Below are 19,563 nucleotides of genomic sequence, written 5' to 3'. Positions count from 1 at the left end.
CTGCCTTTGGCTCAAGTCATGATCCTGGGGTCTTGGAATGAAGCCCGGAGTGGAGTCAGACTCTCTCTCCCTCTACCCCTCCCCCTGCTGGTGCTTACTTGCTCGCTTGCTCTCTCTCTCTCTCAAATGGACAAACATTAAAAAAAGAGAGGTAAAGATGTGGGAGGACTTTGCATGCTGGTTTTTTGGCTTCACCCTCTGGATTCCTTTCTGGGATTTGTATTCCTTATTGTCTGCCACATTTGCTGCCTCACTTTGTGACATTTGCCTCTTCTGTCTGGTAAAACTGCTGCTTTGTGCTTGAGCTCTTACCCCCTACTCCTGATGCTGATTTGGAAGCACTCCCTTGGGGCAAAAATGTGTATCACACATGCTCCTTTCAAAGATTGTGTCCTTTCCTGTTTCTGCTTACTTTTGGTTGATCTCCAGTATTTTCAGATTGTTGGGGTTTTATATATTGTCCAGAGTTTATAATTGTTACTGTCAGGAGGTTAATCTGACATAAGGAGCTCTGCTATATCCAGCACTGGAACACCTCTATGTCTCTTTTAACTTACAGCAACCCCCGCTTTTTTATCCCATTCCCTTAACTGTTTGGAGATTCCTGGCCAGTCTTCTTATGAAAGTCCTATGATCAGAATATTTTATTGTTTCTCTATGGTGATGTTTAATTTGTTCCTCTATCCCTTGTACTACCTATGAACTGGAATTTAGATCAGGAGGCTTGATAAGATTCAAGTTAAACGTTTTTCTGCTTCATAGATGATGCCTGTACTTCCTTTTGCATTATATCAGCAGGAACGTTATATTTTATTGTCTCAGATCGGTGGTGATTGGTTTGATCACTCGGTTAAGATAGTGCTCTCACTGCAAAGATTTGTTTTTCCCTTTGTAATTAGTAAGTAATTTCTAGGGTGGTAATTTGTACTCTCTTCATTTTTTGTGTCCTACCCAAATGTCACCTCTTAGTTTTATTCAGATGCCAGTACAGAGTAACACTTAATAAGCATTAGCTATTATTATTACTTAATTCCTATTCCCTAAGCTGAAGTTCTTATAGATTCTAGTTTTTATATACCATAAATACTTTAATGGTACATATCTCATATTATGTGGTGGTTACAGAAATATCTTTCTTTTTTTAGTAGATTTTGAGGTACTAAATGCAGATATTCCATCTTAGACATCTTTATGTTTCACACAGCACTTAACTAACATTTTGCATATAGTAGGTACTCAGTAATTTTTTTTTTATAGAAAGAAAATTAGCTAAGGAATCTCAAGACTTTTTCTATTTAAAACATTTTTTAATCTCTGTATTGGGTACTGGTTAAACTTAATGTTGATTATACTTTTTTTTTTTGTAGGTAAATGAGAAATCGGGACAGATTATACAGTATGATAAATTTTATATACATGAAGTACAAGAATTGATAGACATAAGGAATGATTATATCAACTGGGTCCAACAACAGGCCTATGGAATGGTATGTTTCCTATTGCATTTTATGATTTCATTTTTTTTTTTTTTAAGATTTTATTTATTTATTTGACAGAGAAAGACACAGCGAGAGAGGGAACACAAACGGGGAGTGGGAGAGGGAGAAGCAGACTCCCCGCCGAGCAGGGAGCCCGATGCGGGACTCGATCCAGGGACTCCAGGATCATGACCTGAGCCGAAGGCAGTCGCTTAACCAACTGAGCCACCCAGGCGCCCTATGATTTCATTTTTATGTATCATTTATTCTCACAGAAAAGAAACAATTGCTTGTTTTTGAAACACCAGTTTTTTCAGAGCTTTTATTCAAAGCTTATTTTTGAAATAAAAACACATTGGGAAGGAGTAGCTACTTATTGTACAGTATTTATAAGTAGACATTCCGCCCTTACACCAAAGCCCAGCCAACTAAAGAAAAATGCAAATGTGACATGGATTTTTACACTTGATCTTAGCCAAAAGGCTGAGAAGCGATGTGACATGGATTTTTAACTCTCACTTATTTTCCTTGAGGTTGCCTCTTAATTCTCTTACGTTGAGTATACTGGAGTCCCTGATACTGGAACTCTAGGAATGTATTACTATTGTGAGATTAGTGCCTCAGAATTACCAGAAGAGAGTTGTAGGACCATTGATTCCAGTTTTTCCCCTTTCATGTTTTTAATTTTATTTCAGAGTTTTGACATAAATCCCCATGTGTACATAATTCTTCCTGTGTGGCTAAGTCTCTAATAACTAGACACTTAATGTCCCATTAAAATAATAGCAGTCGTATAAAGCTTCATGTAGACACACAAAATTTTAGTATAGAAATCGATAAGCAATTAGATATAAAACAGATTTGCTAACCATTGTAGTATAGTTGAGGCCAACTTTTTCCCCCAAGAAGTAGGTAATTTAAGCAGTGTGTATGTAGCAGTTGTAGAAGGGCGAGTAGCCTTTCACTGCTTGCTAGGCACCAGCTGCAAACTCCTTGTGGATAGGCACTCTATAATTTTATTCACCAGTACTTCTAATAGTCTTTGGAATATGTGTAGTAGGCACCAAACACAGTAGTTTTGAATGGCAGTGTGATTAGTGCATGCTAATTTTAGAATACTCTCATCTGTAGAAATCAGGTCACTTCTAGAACATCTTTTGCTCCCCTAGGTATATGCATCTTGATTGGAAGAGACTTGCTGATTTTTTTTCCCCTGGAATCATTGGGAGTCTAAGTCAAATTTGTAGCCTTTCTGGAGATTTAGGTCTACTCATTTGCTCATTCAACAAATACTGAGAATATTGAAAACCTCCAGTGACAGGCATCAATTGAGGTATTGGAAATACCATGAGGAACCAGACAGATAAGGGCCGTGTTCTTAGGCAGTTGGTAATCTGGTGGGCAAGATGGACAGTAATCCATTAAAGCAAAAAATACTAGCTAATAATGTACACTCTATGTAGAGAATTAAAAGAATATAAGAAAGACTGTGATTGATTTCTTGCAATTGGGTAATCAGAAAAGTCCTGTCTGCTGAAGTATGGGCTATAATCTAAGTGACAGGAAGCAACCATGTAAGATCAAACCAAAGAGGATTTGAAGAAAAATGAATATCCAGTAAAAGACCTTAGGTGAGAACAAGCTTGACATGTTTGAAGGATAGGAGGAGGACAGTATGGCTAAAATACGGTAGTGGGAAGAGTTCTGGGAAAGGATCAGAGAAATGGACAGGCACCAAATCATGGAGGGTTTAGTAAATTAGGATCAAGAACTTGGATTTCATCTGATGTGTTATGGTAAGCCATCAGAGGGTCAGAATCCTGACTTTGTATATAAGCCCAGACACAGCAATGTAGGGTACCCTAGGTCTTTGAGCAGTGTTTTTGAAACTGGAGTGATATATGGACCCCTTTTAAAGTAAAACAATTTCTAAGAAGTCCAGCATTCACTTACATTATTTATGATTGTCTTACTTAAATATGTTCAAACACTAAACTAGTTCTGAACTCCTGGTGCCTAGATTTTAAAAGAACTCTAAAACCATAACAAATTTATAAATTAATTATAAATAACACTACAAATTTTAAAAATCAAGTTAATATTAGTGTAGAGGATAATTGTTTTGATGAATCTCACCTCACAGCCTAAATAGGATGAGAAAGTAGTGTAACATAAGAGCACCTGGGTTCAAATCCCAGCTTAGCATTTACTCACTCTGTGTCCTTGAAGAAATGACTTAATTCTTTTTCTGTAAATTAGGGATAACAGTACCTACCTTTTCTAGTTACTGAGAAGATTAATTGGTATGATCAATATAAAGTGCTTAGGGCAGTTCTTGGCACACAGTTAAATCTTGGTAAAATGATGGTTATTGCTGGCTGCCTATACACAGGCTTTGTTTGGCAATAGCCTCTATTCTGAGGTGTCTCATAACTCTATTATCTTGCTGTCTTTCTCTATTTGAACTACAATGAAACATTTGCTTTTAGAATGAGATGTCATGCTCATTTGGCCTCCACTCATCAAGCACATCATTTATGTATGAAGTCCTAGACATAGAGATCCTTCCTGTGTGGTGCCAATGTGATTACATTCACAACCATTGGAACTCTTGGGGTTTCATGGTAATACTGGGATTATAAATGGATTTCCTAATTTTAGATTTTTTTTAATCAATTTTTTAAAATTCTGCTATAAAAACATTAAAATTACAAATTCTCCCAGAGCACTCATAGACCCCTAAAATTATATCCTTCAGGGATCTGCAGGCCTAGTTTGAGAAACATTATCTTCATCACTATGAATTAGATACCTTTGCCTTCTGAATTTATATCTAGTATGTAGGTCGTAAAATACTTGTATTCTGAGCAAGTAGGACAAATCTAAATTAGCCAGTCTAATAGGATTTTTTAGTTTGTAGTAATCTTGGTGCTGTGTGGAAAAGCTGTGGTTTGTTTACTTTTAAGTTTGGCAGGCCTGTATCCAAGCTCCTCTTGGTATATAGCTGTAGTGATATCAAATTGAATTTCCTTAGGAGTTATTTCAGTGCTGTTGTTTTCTGCTAAGGGGGAGGCAGTAGAAGAGTACCTTCTATTTCTAGGCTTTCCTCTTTGCTTCTCGTTCTCTCCAGATTATGTGTTTGCTATACTTGATAATTGCCCTCTATTACTCTGCTCTTTCAACCACAAGCTTTTCCTTTCTCTTCATTTGTAGACAGAATGAGTGAAAGCTTTTCTTTATTTAATTTGCATAATGGGTTTAATATCACATCTTAGAAATCAAAATGTAGAACCCGTGATTTGTGTTCTTCTATACCTTTGGGAATAGAAAGCTGTCATTTACTTTGAAGAAGGTCTTTGTGCAACTCTTGTATAGTTTATTAATTTATATTACAACATTGGATTTTACAAAGCTTCTTTCTTTCAGAGAGTTCAAAGCACTTTCACATTTCACATTTACACGTAACTCTAAAGACATTTTTCCTGGGGCTTTTTAATAAAATTCATACTTACATTACTAGCCTTAATGCTAAGCTAAACTATCACATTAACACTCTAAGTAAAATTTTAAAGAATCTATCCTAAAGATAATTACATGCTATTTTGTAATGATATGGATGTGTACGTATGGGTATTTGTATACATATGTGCATATGTATATACACGTGTATATACATACATGCAAACGTATATGTACACACATGTATACCACTATTGAATAAGAGTTATAGTCTTGAAATAATTCCATTGCTTCAGTGTGGAAGCTTAAAATATTCTTTGATAAAACGTAATTACTATGAGTTAAAAGGAGTATATGTCTATAAGTATTATATATACACACACGTATACATACATATATAAATGTATGTATATATATGAAAACTTTACATTGTTCTAAATACTGCAAGGAAATTATTTTACCTGTATTATATTTGTCTTCATGCTATAATCTTTTGAGATATTTTTTTCCTCCATTTTTCCTCCATTTCTTTTCTTTGCCAGTTAAGGATTTTAAGAATCCAGCAGGTATACACTTCCCTGATCCATAAACATTAAAAACTAATTCTGTGAAGTTCTTTGCTTTTCTTATAATATCCTTTTGTACTGCTGAGACTTCTAACTTTACCTCATCTCCTTTCATTTTCCCATCCCTTTTAACCTCTTTCTTTTTACATGTTTTTATAAAGTTTTTGCTTGAATCCTATGTAAGCTTCTCTTGTTTTTTGTTTTTCAATACTCTGATCTTGGTGTATGAAACTTTTTTTCAGTTAAATTCCTTTTGCTTTTTCTCTGTTTTTCTCCTTCTACAGTTAATCTCTTGGCAAAATAAAATGGCACATGGGTTCTCTTTCTCTTCTGCTATTTGATTTTTCTCCACTTTCTAGGTACTGTTCTCAGTTGTATATTTCCTTACCCTCTTTTAACTTTGCTTTTAAGTTGAAACTTAAACTCTAAACTCTGCTCTTTTTCTTCCCTTTCTTATACTTCTAATTACTGTATATACATATCATCGATATTTATTTAGTAAAAATTGACTGATTTAGAATGAAGTATAGAAAGGTATGTGCTGGGTCTGCTTGTTTGAATTACTATATGATTAATGTTACACATTTTTAAAAATACTTATTTCAAGAACTGTATAGCTCTGTAAGGCATGTCAGATACAAGTAGATACTAGTGAAAATACTTGGTGAAATTTTTACAGTCTTTGATGCTGCATTACATATATATTTTTTTAAGTCATAAGTCTTATATATTTGATATTAGTTGTGCTGTGTATAAATCATCACTATATTTGTTCGATGGAGTTAAAGTTGTACTTTACCTATGGACAGTGCTGAGCTAGCTATGTGACATGTTCACCAGCAAACTAGAAAGATAGACTGATATAACAGTTGGGGAGACCAGCTTGGGAAAGATACATCAGTACTTTCTGGGTTTAAGTTTTGTTCTCATTAAATAAAAAGAAGAAAAATACATTTGTGCTCCCTTGCAACTGTAATATTTCCTAGAAAAGGTCATCCTTGCTTTTTAAAGCTCTCTTAATCCTTTTTAATGGCATTAATATTTTGCTGACTAAATTCTTCGACTAACTCCTTATGCATTGGATTACCAAATTATGTTTACATATTTCCATTTCCTTCATGTTTTAGAAGTTATCTTGTTTCTATCTAGTTACCAAGACCTTTCATTTTTACTGGAATTACTTCATTAACTTCAGTATCCCCTCTTTATGCCTTCTTAGAGTAATCCTGTGTTATGTCATTATATCAAGATGACACCAGCAATGATATAATGTTTTGCTGTAAGTAACTAGTTGAAACTAAAATGTGCCAAGGAGCTCCATCTTTTTGTCTATAACCAACTGGAACCATCATTAATCATTGGTGTTAAAAGCATCCTTAGTGAAGTCTCTTTTAGACCATGAGAACCTGACTTTTGAACATTGCTTCAAGCCTTTCTCACTCCAGCTTCTAGGACATTGAGTAACTAAAGTTAGGCATACCTCGACCCATTTTTAGGACTCCCATCTAAAAACAGCCAGCAGGGCGCCTGGGTGGCTCAGTTGGTTAAGCGACTGCCTTCGGCTCAGGTCATGATCCTGGAGTCCTGGGATTGAGTCCTGCATCGGGCCCCCTGCTCGGCAGGGAGCCTGCTTCTCCCTCTGACCCTACCCCCTCTCGTGTTCTCTCTCTCATTCTCTCTCTCGCTCGCTCTCAAATAAATAAAATCTTTAAAAATAAATAAATAAAAATAAAAAAAATAAAAACAGCCAACAACTAGTGCTTGAGTATGTGATTTGGAGCCAATAGTAGGTCACACATTGAATGATATGTTGAATTTTTAGTAATAGACCTTTAATTTACCTCACATGTTTTATGATAGTCTATCTCCAACCCCCACTTGACTTTTTTTCCTTTTAAAATTCTCTTGGAAATACTACTTTGACTACTTTGCAACTAATATAACAACTACCTTGCAACTCTAGTATTTCTCAGAAGAGTTCATCCATTGCTCTTTTAAGTATTTACCTTTTTTTCTTTTTGCATTTACCTTTTTAAAAATGTTTGAGCTTCGGGGCACCTGGGTGGCTCAGTTGTTAAGCATCTGCCTTCAGCTCAGGTCATGATCTCGGCGTCCTGGGATCGAGCCCCGCATCGGGCTCCCTGCTCAGCAGGAAGCCTGCTTCTCCCACTCCCCCTGCTTGTGTTCCTTCTCTCGCTGTGTCTCTCTCTGTCAAATAAATAAATAAAATCTTTAAAAAAAAAAAAAAAAGCTTTTGTCTAAGATCCTTAACCCTTAAACTGAAATTTCTAATAATGATCTTAATCTGGTTTACCCTTTGATGCTGCTCTCCTAGACAATCATTCTACTTGGTATCTATCAAATTTTCCGTATGTCCCATTATTTCCTATATCCTTTTCAGCTTACAGTCAAACTTAGGTTCTGCTTTAGTATGGTTTAGTCACACCATAAATTCTAACAATCTTACTGACTTCCCCAGTTCATAATGATATGCATAGCACCTTTTTCTATTTACATGTAGCAATAAAAAAATAGTGCTTATATATTATTTTATTATTTACTTAAGAAAAAAATTAATCTCCCATGATCTAAACTGTCTTGGTATCTAGTGTAGTTATCAAGCAGGCTATAGGTAGCCAGAAAATATTGAAAGGTGTTTCTTTGCTTGTTTAGACTTTCATAGTAATAATAGCACTTTTAAAATGTCCCATAAGATATACTATAAAAGAATGTCAGATGTTCCTTTTAAGTTGGTTTCAAATTAAACTGAGTGTAATCTAAAAGGCTTTCTCTGCAGTACAGCTTCTAAATATGTTCTTGTTAACACTGACAGTGGGGGCACTTATCTAATGAAAACTTGGTACTCTGAATTTTTTAGAAGAAAATATTAATCAATAATTATGTTTTTCTGAATAGGATTTGTATGGAGTCATATTTTGCTTATGCTCATACTGCTTTGGTTTTATTTAGCACAATATAGTGAGAGAACCTTAAGTCTTTGCTCATATCTTAAAGTGTCCAAAGGTACCCCCAAGGTGTGCGAGCATTTAGCATACTACAAAGTTAGAGGGAATAGTCCACACAAGACTGCCCTCACTTCTGGCACCAGTTGCAATTTTGGGGGGTTCCCCACACCCACCTTTAGGTTCAGTAATTGATTTCAAGTTCTCGCAGAACTCACTGACAACCGTTATACTGATGTTTACAGTTTATTATAGGGGAAGCACACAAATTAAAATGAGTCAGTTAAAATAACTAGTGGCTTAATTTTCTTCACTTTGTTTACATATAGCGTTTTAATCTACTGACTTTTCAAGCATTTTGTCAAAATTAATCAAGTCCTGAAGTCTGGGGAATATATTCTCCATTTTTCCAGGTGGAGTAACTGTGAGACATAAAATTACATCTTCTAGACCAAGTTTAGGTTTAGTTTTCCTATTCTACCTAAATTCTACAAATGGGGTGCTTAGTTGCTAAAGCCAAATTTCATTATGTTCAAGCCTTGATAATTTTATGGCCACAGATACATGAAACAAAGTTCCTATTTTTATAGATAGAGATACATAAGGTGCACGTGCAAAGGGTAGGTTTTGTTGTAGGTGTATCTTGGTCTACTTCATTAATTCAGTATTCTGTTGTAGCAAAATATATGAAATGCTACTTTGAATAGGAATAGTTAAATTTGGACACTAACATTGCTCTTTCATTACTGTTACATTCTGCACTGCTTTCTTAGGATGTCAACCATGGATTAACTGAGGTAAGTTTGGTGTAATGCAGTCTCATGTTCAGAGTGAGATATACTCTGTTTTGTCTTAAGTGATAGGAGAGCAAAAGGTTCCATTTTGTGTGACTTTTATTTTTTTAATAAGTATATAGGAATTGTCCTATATAACATTTCAGAGAAATTTTCTGAAGAAGAATAAAACTTCTATTTTAGTTAACATTACACCTATATGATGCCCTTCAACAATATTTGTGTTAAAATAGTTTCTACCCTCCTAAAGTCTTCCAGTATAAAATTAATATGTGTCCTTTGTAATAAAAGCAGACTTTTAAAATCTGACAAATGCTTACCCAGTACTTTATATTACTTTATATTAAATATAAAAATACTTTATATTACAGAACTAAAATGATTCAGTTTTTAAACTAATAATTGATACTCAGAATGATCATGAAGTTAAATAAACTCATATGGTCATCTTCCTCACTTTGTATAATATACCATCTTAACATATAAAGTTCTTGCACTTTAGTTTACATTATCAACGAACCTAAACCACCTTTTTTTTTTTTTTAACACTTGGGATTGTTATAGTACTTCTTTTATACTTCTCTTATAGACTTTAGGTTTTATTGTTTTGTTTTTTCCCAGCACTTGAACCAGTGAAACATTTAGAATTAACTTTATATCATAGGCCTAGTATTGTTTGCATCCTCATCTTCACATAGAAGTAGCACATAAAATTATGAAATCATAGACTTTTGGAACCAGAAAGGACCTTAGAAATCCTTTCACTACTTTCGGAGTAGTGAAATCACTTTCTGCCATCAGTAGGTAGTGACACAAATACAGGATCAAGGTAAAAATTGTCATATGAAAAATAGTGAAGAATGATGATTTAAGGTTAATATAACTCAGCCTGCTGTCTTATATGTTGACAACAAAGAGTTGATAGTCTCATCATACTCTATACTGTTTGGGCCCCATTGAATTATTTTGTTTGTTTTCGTTAAGAGAGACTTAGGTAAAATACATTTAAAAGAAGGCATTTAGGATGGAGAAGGGCTGGAAACCATATTCAGAATGGCTGGACAAACTGGGAATGTTTAGTGTGGAAGAAAGACAATTTAGAGAGAGCCTGGGGACTTGAAATATGTTAAACCGTGTATGCTTTCCTGCAATGAAGACTGAAATACAAATGAAGTAATGCATAGTAAGGTATAGAAATGTGAATTCAGACTTTAAATAAAGAGAACTTCCTAAGCACTTAAGAAGTGGATTGTTTCATGGTGTATTGTCTTCACAGAAACTTTACAGCAGGGGGCTCTGTTTCAGGGCTGACACAAAAACATTGCCTTGTTGGGTACCTGGTAGGAATCCTCCAACTGCAAGAATCTGTGGCTGGAAATGCATAGCTCTTGTATTTTTCTGCATCGTTAAAATACTTAGCGATCAATCACTGTATTACTTGGCTAGGATAAATATAAAGTGATTAATGTGTGATAATGGTAATAATAGGGTCAGTTTTCTCAACTTTAAGGGTTGACAGAAAATAATACTGGTGGTGCTAATTTTGTAGGTTAAATGAATGAAAGATTGTTGGACTTATTTGTTGGCACTCTAATGACATACAATAAATATCTGTTAAATGAATGAATAATCAGATTGCTTATTATTGGCCTCAGTTGCTAGAGTAGTCCTAAAATATAAGAACTGGGTAATGTGTTTAACATAGGAGCCCCCAATTTTATTTTATTTTAATTTTAATTTTTAAGAGGGAGGGAGGGAGGGGAGAGAGAGGAAAAGAGGGGGAGAGAGAGAATCTTAAGCAGGCTCCATGCGCAGCATGAAGCCTGATGTGGGGCTCGATCTCACAATCCTGAGATCATGACCTGAGCTGAAATCAAGAGGTGGATGCTTAACTGAATGAACCACCCAGGTGCCCAGGAGCCCCCAGTTTTAGAATATATTTGCAGCCTAATTCACTGAATCTTGGAATTTACAATTGTATGGACTTTGAAGTATACAATTCCCTCCTACAATTGGGGTTATTGGGAATTGGGGTTATTCCAGTGCCTCACCTGATTATCAGTAAAAATTCCATATTTGGAAGTAAGCAATATGTTTTATTTATAATTCCTGAACAGCAGATAAGTGAATAAACCAAGAATGTGATCAGCTTTAAAAGAAATGACAGCACCTACAAAAAAATATATCACAAATCAATTTGTACTAATACGTTAATTTTTTATTTTTAGTTGGCAGATATCCCTGTTACAATCTGCACATATCCATTTGTATTTGATGCCCAAGCAAAAACTACTCTGTTACAAACAGATGCAGTGTTACAGATGCAGGTAAAATACAGTTTAATACAAATCTGATTTGAGAATGGTTTTTGAATTGTTTCTGTGAGGTTTTTTAAAAAGTAAATATTTGAAGTTTATCTATAATCAGTAATCCTTGGGAACATTCTGTACCTCAGTGGTCTGGCTTTTGCAAAGTACCTTTGGTACCTTATAAAGAAGACTGTTGTATTGGTTACATGTATATTCTTATGAGGGCTACTTATATATATTTAAATGAAAATAGAATAGTTTAGCCTTTAATCATTTTATATCTAAAAAAAGGTATGAGCCTTTTTTGTTACAAAAATACGCAGTTTTTGTAAACAGTTTTACTAGTTTCCTTGATAAACATTGGTTTGTTTCAAATCTTGCTTCATTATATATTCCATATTTATATACTTGGTAAAAAATGGAAGTAACTAGAGATGAGATGAAGTAAAGTAAGAGGAATTTGATCACTTGTTAGGGGGAGGATATGAAGTTTCCTTGAAGAAAGTTTTTAGTAATAAAAAGGCATTTTCCTAAGATTGGTCATCTCCTGCTCCTCCCTCTCTTTTCTCCCCCAACCTGCTCTGTTCTATGTTGAACATTTTTTCATTTATAATGAGATTTTTTTAACTGATTTATGTTATGACTTTGAGAGCTACAGTAGATTTGCTTTATCTTTTGAGCCTGTAAATTAAAAAGTTTTTGAGTTTTATTTTCTAGCATAGAGTATCAGATGGTAGAAGCTAAGGACTAAGAGAAGGATGGCAAGAAACCTTGAGCACTTAATATTCTAAAAATGCTTTAAAAAAATTATCCCCACCCCAATTTTGACAGTTATTTTCATTCCTTTAAAATAAATGCATTTAGTATTTTAAATGCCTCCAGATATTTAAAGCATAAATACTAGGGGAATTTTAGAGATGTGCTTATATCCATTTTCATCAACAGAAGAAATAAATATTTTTGTAGGGTTTATACTAACAGCTGGCGAACCAGCTTTTGGATGGTCCTTGTTAAAACAATAATTGCCTCGTGCTTTTAATATATAGTATATTCCATTTTAGACCAAGAACACAGGAAAACCATACAAAAAAACCAAAGGTTTTAGATGGTAGAGGACAAATGTTTGGTTTGTGAACACATGTGGTGATCACTGTACTAGATGAATTTCTATAGTACTACTTAGCCAGGCTGTTCCTTATTCTCTTTAGAGGTTGTTTTCATGCTGTTTTCTTTTTCTTCTCACTCTTCATCCCTGTTACTTTTCGAGAAATAGCAGTGTTCAGATTTACCATATTATATTATAGTTCCTTTCTTGTTTAATGGTATCGTTAGATATACTTCAATCTAAAAACATTCCAAAGGACACTCTTTATGCTGAGAATACAGTTTTATTAAGCTTACAACTGTATTAGGTGCTCTGTGAATTCAGTAGTATAGGTAGTATTATAGGAATTATAAATATAGGATTATAATCAATAGGTAGAAGTTAGCTTACCTAGTCAAATTAGTTTCTTTATAGCATCGCTATTAAAATTTTAATCTTTTGTTTTCTAGATGGCTATTGACCAGGCCCACAGACAGAATGTCTCCTCTCTTTTTCTCCCAGTGATTGAATCTGTGAATCCCTGCTTAATTCTAGTTGTACGTAGAGAAAATATTGTAGGAGATGCAATGGAAGTCCTTAGGAAAACAAAGAATATAGACTACAAAAAGCCACTCAAGGTAACTTGACATTTTCTGTTATATATATCACAGTATATGCTCAGCAATTAATAGTTTTAAAAAATTAAGTTTTATATAGTAGATATGTATAAAAATTTACTGTATAAAACTTCTTAAATTTTTTAAACTATTAATTGCTGAGCATTTATTGTTAATAAATTACATGTTATGGGCTCTCGCTCTCTCTCGGCTCTCCAGAATATACTTCCATTTCTTTACGTTCAGTGTTTGCATTATGCTATTTTAGGTTATATTTGTTGGAGAAGATGCTGTTGATGCAGGAGGAGTACGCAAAGAATTTTTCTTGCTCATCATGAGAGAATTGTTGGATCCTAAATATGGCATGTTTAGGTATTATGAAGATTCCAGGCTCATTTGGTTTTCTGATAAGGTGAGGTCTAACTGTCTAAATTATTTCTAATTTAGAGATAATTTAGAATAATCTAAGAATAATTTTAGAAATATACCTATGTATGTATACCTACATGTGTCAAGTTGACTCAGTAAATAAAAGTTATTACTGGATTCCTAACATATTCAGAGATTTGCTTTATTACAGTTTGAAAAATTACAAACTTTTGGACTCAGAGTCATCAGAACACCTTAATACTTCTCACACATTTCAAATTAGCAAAATAAATTAAAGGAATGGTCAGCCTGAGAATGATGGTGACCTTTCCTTCTGCTGATTTAGATTTGAGGATTAGATGATAATTAATTACCAGATTAACTTTTCCTCTCGGAAGAATTAATTTATCATTAGCAATCATTGATTTCTCTATCTTATCATTTAGGGCAGAGGTAACTACTCAGCAAATTATAGTCCATAAGCTAAATTCTTTTCCGCACATGTTCTTGTAAAGAAAGTCATGTCCACTCATTTACCTGTTCATGGCTACTTTTTAGCTACAACTGGAAGAGGCAGAGTTGAGTGGTTAAGACAAAGACCCTTTGATCAACAAAGCCTAAAATATTTACCATCTGTCCCCTTACAGAAAAAGTTTGCTACCCTTGATTTAGAGACTATAAATGAAATGGGGATGGTTCAGTTACAGAACGAGTTGAAAGAAATTTGAATGGAATATTTACTATTGGTTCTAAAAACCTTGATGTGTTATTTATTCATTGTTTCAGGAGGCTTGCTGTCCTTTGTCATGTTAGCAGTCGTTGATCAGTGCCTGGGTTCATTAATTTATTAGGTTGCAAAAATGGTGCTACTCTTAAATTTATATTTCATTTTATTGGCTTGGATACTTCTATATGGAGAAATTTCCCTACATCTACTATTTGGTTCCTTAGTAGTATAATTCATATGGGGAAGGATTCTCTTTCTTCAGTTGCCAATTTTGCAAAAGAATGAATCTGTTCATTGGCATACTTCAGTGGTGACAATTTGTTTTTTAGTTTTGTTTTCAAATATTATTATTTATTCATGGATTTAAGTATATTTGATGTTTTTAGTCCATTGTAGTTATTATCTTTATTGATGCTCATATTATCCCATCTTTGTCTAGGGGGAGCTCTACAGGTTGGAGAGTTTTGTTTTGTTTTGTTTTTTAAGATTTTATTTATTTGAGAGAGAGCACAAGTGGGGGGGAGGGGCAGAGGGAGAAGCAGACTCCCCACTGAGCAGGGAGCCCGATGGTGGGGCTCAATCCTAGGACCCTGGGATCATGACCTGAGCCAAAGGCAGACAACCGACTGAGCCACCCAGTCACCCCAGGAGGTGGACAATCTGACTGAATTACAGTCTCCTCCTTGGCTTGGTCTCTTAGGGTAGTTTGTTAATGGTGTGGCAGATGGATAGGATGGAAGCCTGTCCTGCTAGGATCACAAAGAGTTCTGTGGGCCTTTATTCAGTTCTACAGAGAGGTAATGTTTTAAAACCAGGGGAGGGGCAGTCTTTTTTTTTTTTTCTTTTAAAGATTTGCTTTTATTTATGTGAGAGAGCACAAGAGAGGTTAGGGTCAGAGGGAGAAGCAGACTCCCTGCTGAGCAGGGAGCCCAGTGAGGGACTCAATTCAGGGTATCCGGGATCATGACCTGAGCTGAAGGCAGTCGCCCAACCAACTGAGCCACCCAGGCGCCCGGGAGGGGTAGTTTTAACAAGCTTTATCATGGATTTCTGTGAGACCTTTTCAGTTATATCTTGATTTGGCCAATGGGAGCCCTGTTGAACTTGTTCCTCTTTTGTGTACTTTTGACATGTCCCCATTTTTCCTTAATTCTTTACATTTAGTACAACAAATGTTCCGGGCTCTTCTTGTGTTTATCCCAGCCCTGGCAATAGCCATTTCTCCTTAAAAGCCCTGACTTCTTCAGATGGAAATGGTATTTAGAAATCGTGTTCTGGATGCTAAGTGTACTCACTACTACCAGGGAGTCATTGCTTTCAGATTCTCAGCAGACAGAAAGAACTAGGAGCTATAACTATGTACACATCTTATGGTTTCCAGACACAAGATCATACTGATACCTCTAATTCTTTTTCTTTTTCTTTTTACGATTTTATTTATTTATTGAGAGAGAATGCACGCACAAGTAGGGGGAGGGAGCAGGAGAAGCAGACCCCCTGCTGAGCAGGGAGCCTGATGCAGGGCTCAATCCCAGGACTTTTATTTATTTGAGAGAGAGAGAGAGAGAATGAGCAGGGGGTGGAGCAGAGGCAGAGGGAGAAGCAGACTCCCTGCTCAGCAGGGAGCCTGATATGGGACTTGATCCTGGAACTCCAGGATAATGACCTGAGCCGAAGGCACCCAAGATTGTTTTGATTATTAGGGGTCTCTTGGAATTTTGTATGAATTTTATGGTTAGCTTGTCCATTTCTTCAAAAAAGGCCATTAAGGATTTGATGGAGAAGGTGTTGAGTAAACGTTTTGTTCTTTTTGATGATGTCATAAATTGAACTTTTTCAGAAATTTTATTTTTGGTTTGTTCATTGCTAGGGCATAGAAATCAAGCTGCTTTTTGTATGTTGATCTTGTATCATGCAACTTTGCTGAATTCATTTATCAGTTCTAATAGGTGGTTTTGTGGATGCTTCAGGATTTTCTTTATATGAGATCATGGCATCCACAAATGAAATAGATTTAATTTTACTTCTTTCCCTCCAATTTAAATACCTTTATTTCTTTTTCTTGCCTACTTGCCTTGGCTAGAACTTTGTCAAAACACTGTCAAATACAAGTGGTAAGAGTGGACATGCTTTTCTTGTTCCTGATCTGAGTTGGATGTTAGCTGTGGATTTTTCATAAATTCCTTTTATCAGGTTAAGGAAGTTCTCTCCTATGTCTAGTTTGTTGAGTATATTTATCATGAAAGAGAGTAAGATTTTCTCAGATGCCTTTTCTGCTTCAAGATGATTGTGTGCTTTCCTTCCTTCATTCCATTAATGTGATGTATTACATTGGTGCATTTTCTTATGTCAAGCCACCTTGTATTCTTTTTTTAAATTTTTTTTTTAAAGATTTTATTTATTTGACAGAGCACAAGCAGGGGGAGCAGCAGGCAGAGGGAGAGGGAGAAGCAGGCTTCCTGCCGAGCAGGGCCAAAGGCAGCCGCTTAATCGACTGAGCCACCCAGGCACCCCGCCACCTTGTATTCTTGAGATAAAGCCCACTTGGTCGTGGTGTATAATCCATTTAGTTGACCTGTATTCTGTTGATGATTTTTCTATCCTTATTTGTTAAGGATACTGGTCTGTAGTTTTCTTTTTGGTGTTTGTGATGCCTTTGTCTGTCTTTGGTGTCATGTTAGTTTGACCTCACAGATGAGTTAGAAAATGTACCCTCATCTTCCATTTCTTGAAAAAGGAAAAATTGGTGTTACTTATTCTTTAAATGTTTGGTAGGATCTGGTCCTAGGCTTTTCTTTGTTGGAAGGGTGTTTTTGTTTTGTAAGATTTTATTTACTTGAAAGACAGAGAAAGAGAGCATATGCGCAGGGGGAGGGGTGGAAAGAGAGGAGAGGGAATCCCAAGCTGACTCCCCACTGCGCGTGGAGACCCACATGGGGCTGTCCTCCAACCCTGAGATGGTGACCTGAGCCAAAACCAAGAGTTGGACGCTTAATCAGCTGAGCTACCCAGGTGCCCTTTTGGAAGGTTTTTTATTTTGAGGGGTTTTTAAAAGATTTTATTTATTTATTTGAGAGGGAGCATGAGCCGGGGGAGGGGCAGAGGGACCCCAAAATCATGACCCAAAGGCAGACATTTAACTGACTGAGCCACCCAGGCACCCCTGGAGGTTTTTTGATGAGCGATTCAGTTTCTTGTTATAGGTTGTGTCTTAGGGGTTTGTTTGTTTGTTTGTTTTTAGATTTTCTAGTTCTTCTGGTGTCAGTTTGGTAGTTTGTATGTTTATAGGAATTTATTCATTTCATCTAGATTATCTATTTTGTTGTCATATAGTTCATGGTATTCTGTTACAGTCCTTTTTATTTCTGTAAGAACGATAGTAATGTCCCCACTTCCAGTCCTGATTTTAGTAATGTGAGTCTTTCTTTTTTTCTTGGTCATTCTAACTAAAGGTTTGTCAGTTTTGTTGATCTTTTAAAAGAATCAGCTTTTGGTTTTGTTGCTTCTATGTATTTTTTTTCTATTCTATATTTTATTTATCTCCACTTTAATCTTCATTGATAATCTCCCACTACTAGCATTGGGTTTAGTTTGCTCTTCATTTTGTAGTTCCTTAAGATATAAAGTTTGGTTATTGATTTGAGATGTTTTTTTCTTTTTTAATATATATGTTTATAACTATAAATTTCCCTATGAATACTGATTTCACTGTATCATATAGGTTTTTATATTGTGATACCTTCTTTGACCCATTGGTTGTTTAGGAATGTGTTAATTTTCACATCTTTGAATTCTCCATATTTCCTTTTTTTTTTTTTTTAAGAATTTATTTTTAAGTAATCTCTACACCCTACGTGAGGCTCAGACCCACAACCCCGAGATAAGAATTGCACACTCCACCAAATGAGCTAACCAGGCGCCCTGTCTCCATATTTCTTCTGTTGTTGATTTCTAGTTTTATTCCACTGTGGTCTGAAAATATATTTTTTATGATTTTAGTCTTTTTAAATTTATTGAGACCTATTTTTTGACCTAACATATGGTCTCTCTCCTGGAAAATGTTCCACGTGCACTTGAGAACATGTATTCTGTTGTGGAATGGAATGTTCTGTAGCTATCTGTTAGGTCTGGTTGTTTTATAGTATTTTTCAAGTTCTCTATTTCCTTATTGATCTTCTGTCTGATTGTTATATCTGTTATTGAAAGTGGGATATTGAAGCTTCCAACTATTATTTTAGAACTGTATCTCTCCCTTCAGTTGTGTCCATTTTTACTTCATATATTTTAAAGCTGTATTGTTAGGTATGTAGATGTTTGTAAATGTTATATATCTTCTTCATGAATTGATGCTTTTTGATTTAAAGTCTATTTCATCTCGTAGTATAGCCACTCAGCTCTTTGGCTATTATTTACATAGTATATTATTTTTTCAAACTTTCACTTTCAATCTAGTGTCTTTGGATTTAGAGTGAGGTTTATAGGCATATGCAGATCTTCCTAGACTTACAGTGGGGTTATGTTCCAGTAAACCCATTGTAAGTTGGAAATTTTATAGGTCAACATGCATTGAATACACCTAACCTATTGGACATTATAGCTTAGCCTAGCCTACATTAAACATGCTCAGAACAGGGGCACCTGGTTCAGTGTCTGCCTTTGGCTCAGGTCATGGTCCCAGGGTCCTGGGATTGAGCCCCGCGTTGGGCTCCCTGCTCAGTGGGGAGTCTGCTTCTCCCTCTGCCTCTGCCCCTCCCCCCAACTTGTGCTGTAGCTCTCTCTCAAATAAATAAAATTAAAAAAAAAAAATGCTCAAAACACTTATATTAGCCTACTGTTGGGCAAAATCATCTAACACTAAGCCTATTTTAGAACCAAGTGTTGAATATCACACTTAATTTTTACTGAAAGTGAAAAATAAAATGGTTGTATGAGCACAGGGATTATTAAGTGTGTTGTTTGTTTACCCTCATGATTGCAGGGCTGACTGTTGTGCTCAGCATCACAGGAGTATCTTACTGCATGTTGCTAGCCCAGGGAAAGAGCAACATTTAAAATTTGAAGTACGATTTCTACTGATATAGTTATCACTTTTGCACCACTGTAAAATCAGAAAATCATGTCAAACATAAGTTAGGGACCGGCTGTCGTTGAATAATGGTTTGTTTTTTAAAAATCCTTCCTGCTAGTCTCTGCCTTT

At 35.4% G+C, this 19,563-nt stretch overlaps 1 protein-coding gene across 16 annotated transcripts in view; it reads left to right on the top strand.

Moving 5' to 3' along the window:
- The window catches only part of HERC4 (HECT and RLD domain containing E3 ubiquitin protein ligase 4), a 132,446-nt gene that overhangs the window by 91,431 nt on the left and 21,452 nt on the right, over nt 1–19,563 (top strand). For 8 of the 16 annotated variants that reach the window (XR_010412451.1, XR_010412452.1, XM_064594692.1 and 5 more), the window contains 5 exons: nt 1,368–1,487; nt 9,240–9,263; nt 11,489–11,587; nt 13,124–13,291; nt 13,539–13,682. Coding sequence is in view for 12 of the 16 variants with exons in the window: in XM_064594692.1 (XP_064450762.1) it covers nt 1,368–1,487; nt 9,240–9,263; nt 11,489–11,587; nt 13,124–13,291; nt 13,539–13,682 (555 nt within the window). In the remaining 4 variants the exon portion in view is untranslated. Of the gene's footprint in view, nt 1–1,367; nt 1,489–9,239; nt 9,264–11,488; nt 11,588–13,123; nt 13,292–13,538; nt 13,683–19,563 lie in introns of those variants that run through there. The other 8 variants (XM_064594698.1, XM_064594704.1, XM_064594702.1 and 5 more) reach the window with 5 other exon arrangements.

Source organism: Mirounga angustirostris, unplaced genomic scaffold, assembly GCF_029215605.1.
Source record: "Mirounga angustirostris isolate CCGP_5_RB_7025 unplaced genomic scaffold, mMirAng1.0.hap1 SCAF_6, whole genome shotgun sequence".
Taxonomy (NCBI): domain Eukaryota; kingdom Metazoa; phylum Chordata; class Mammalia; order Carnivora; family Phocidae; genus Mirounga; species Mirounga angustirostris.
The sequence above is the reverse complement of the archived record's forward strand: the minus strand, read 5'-3'. Positions and strand labels throughout refer to the sequence as shown.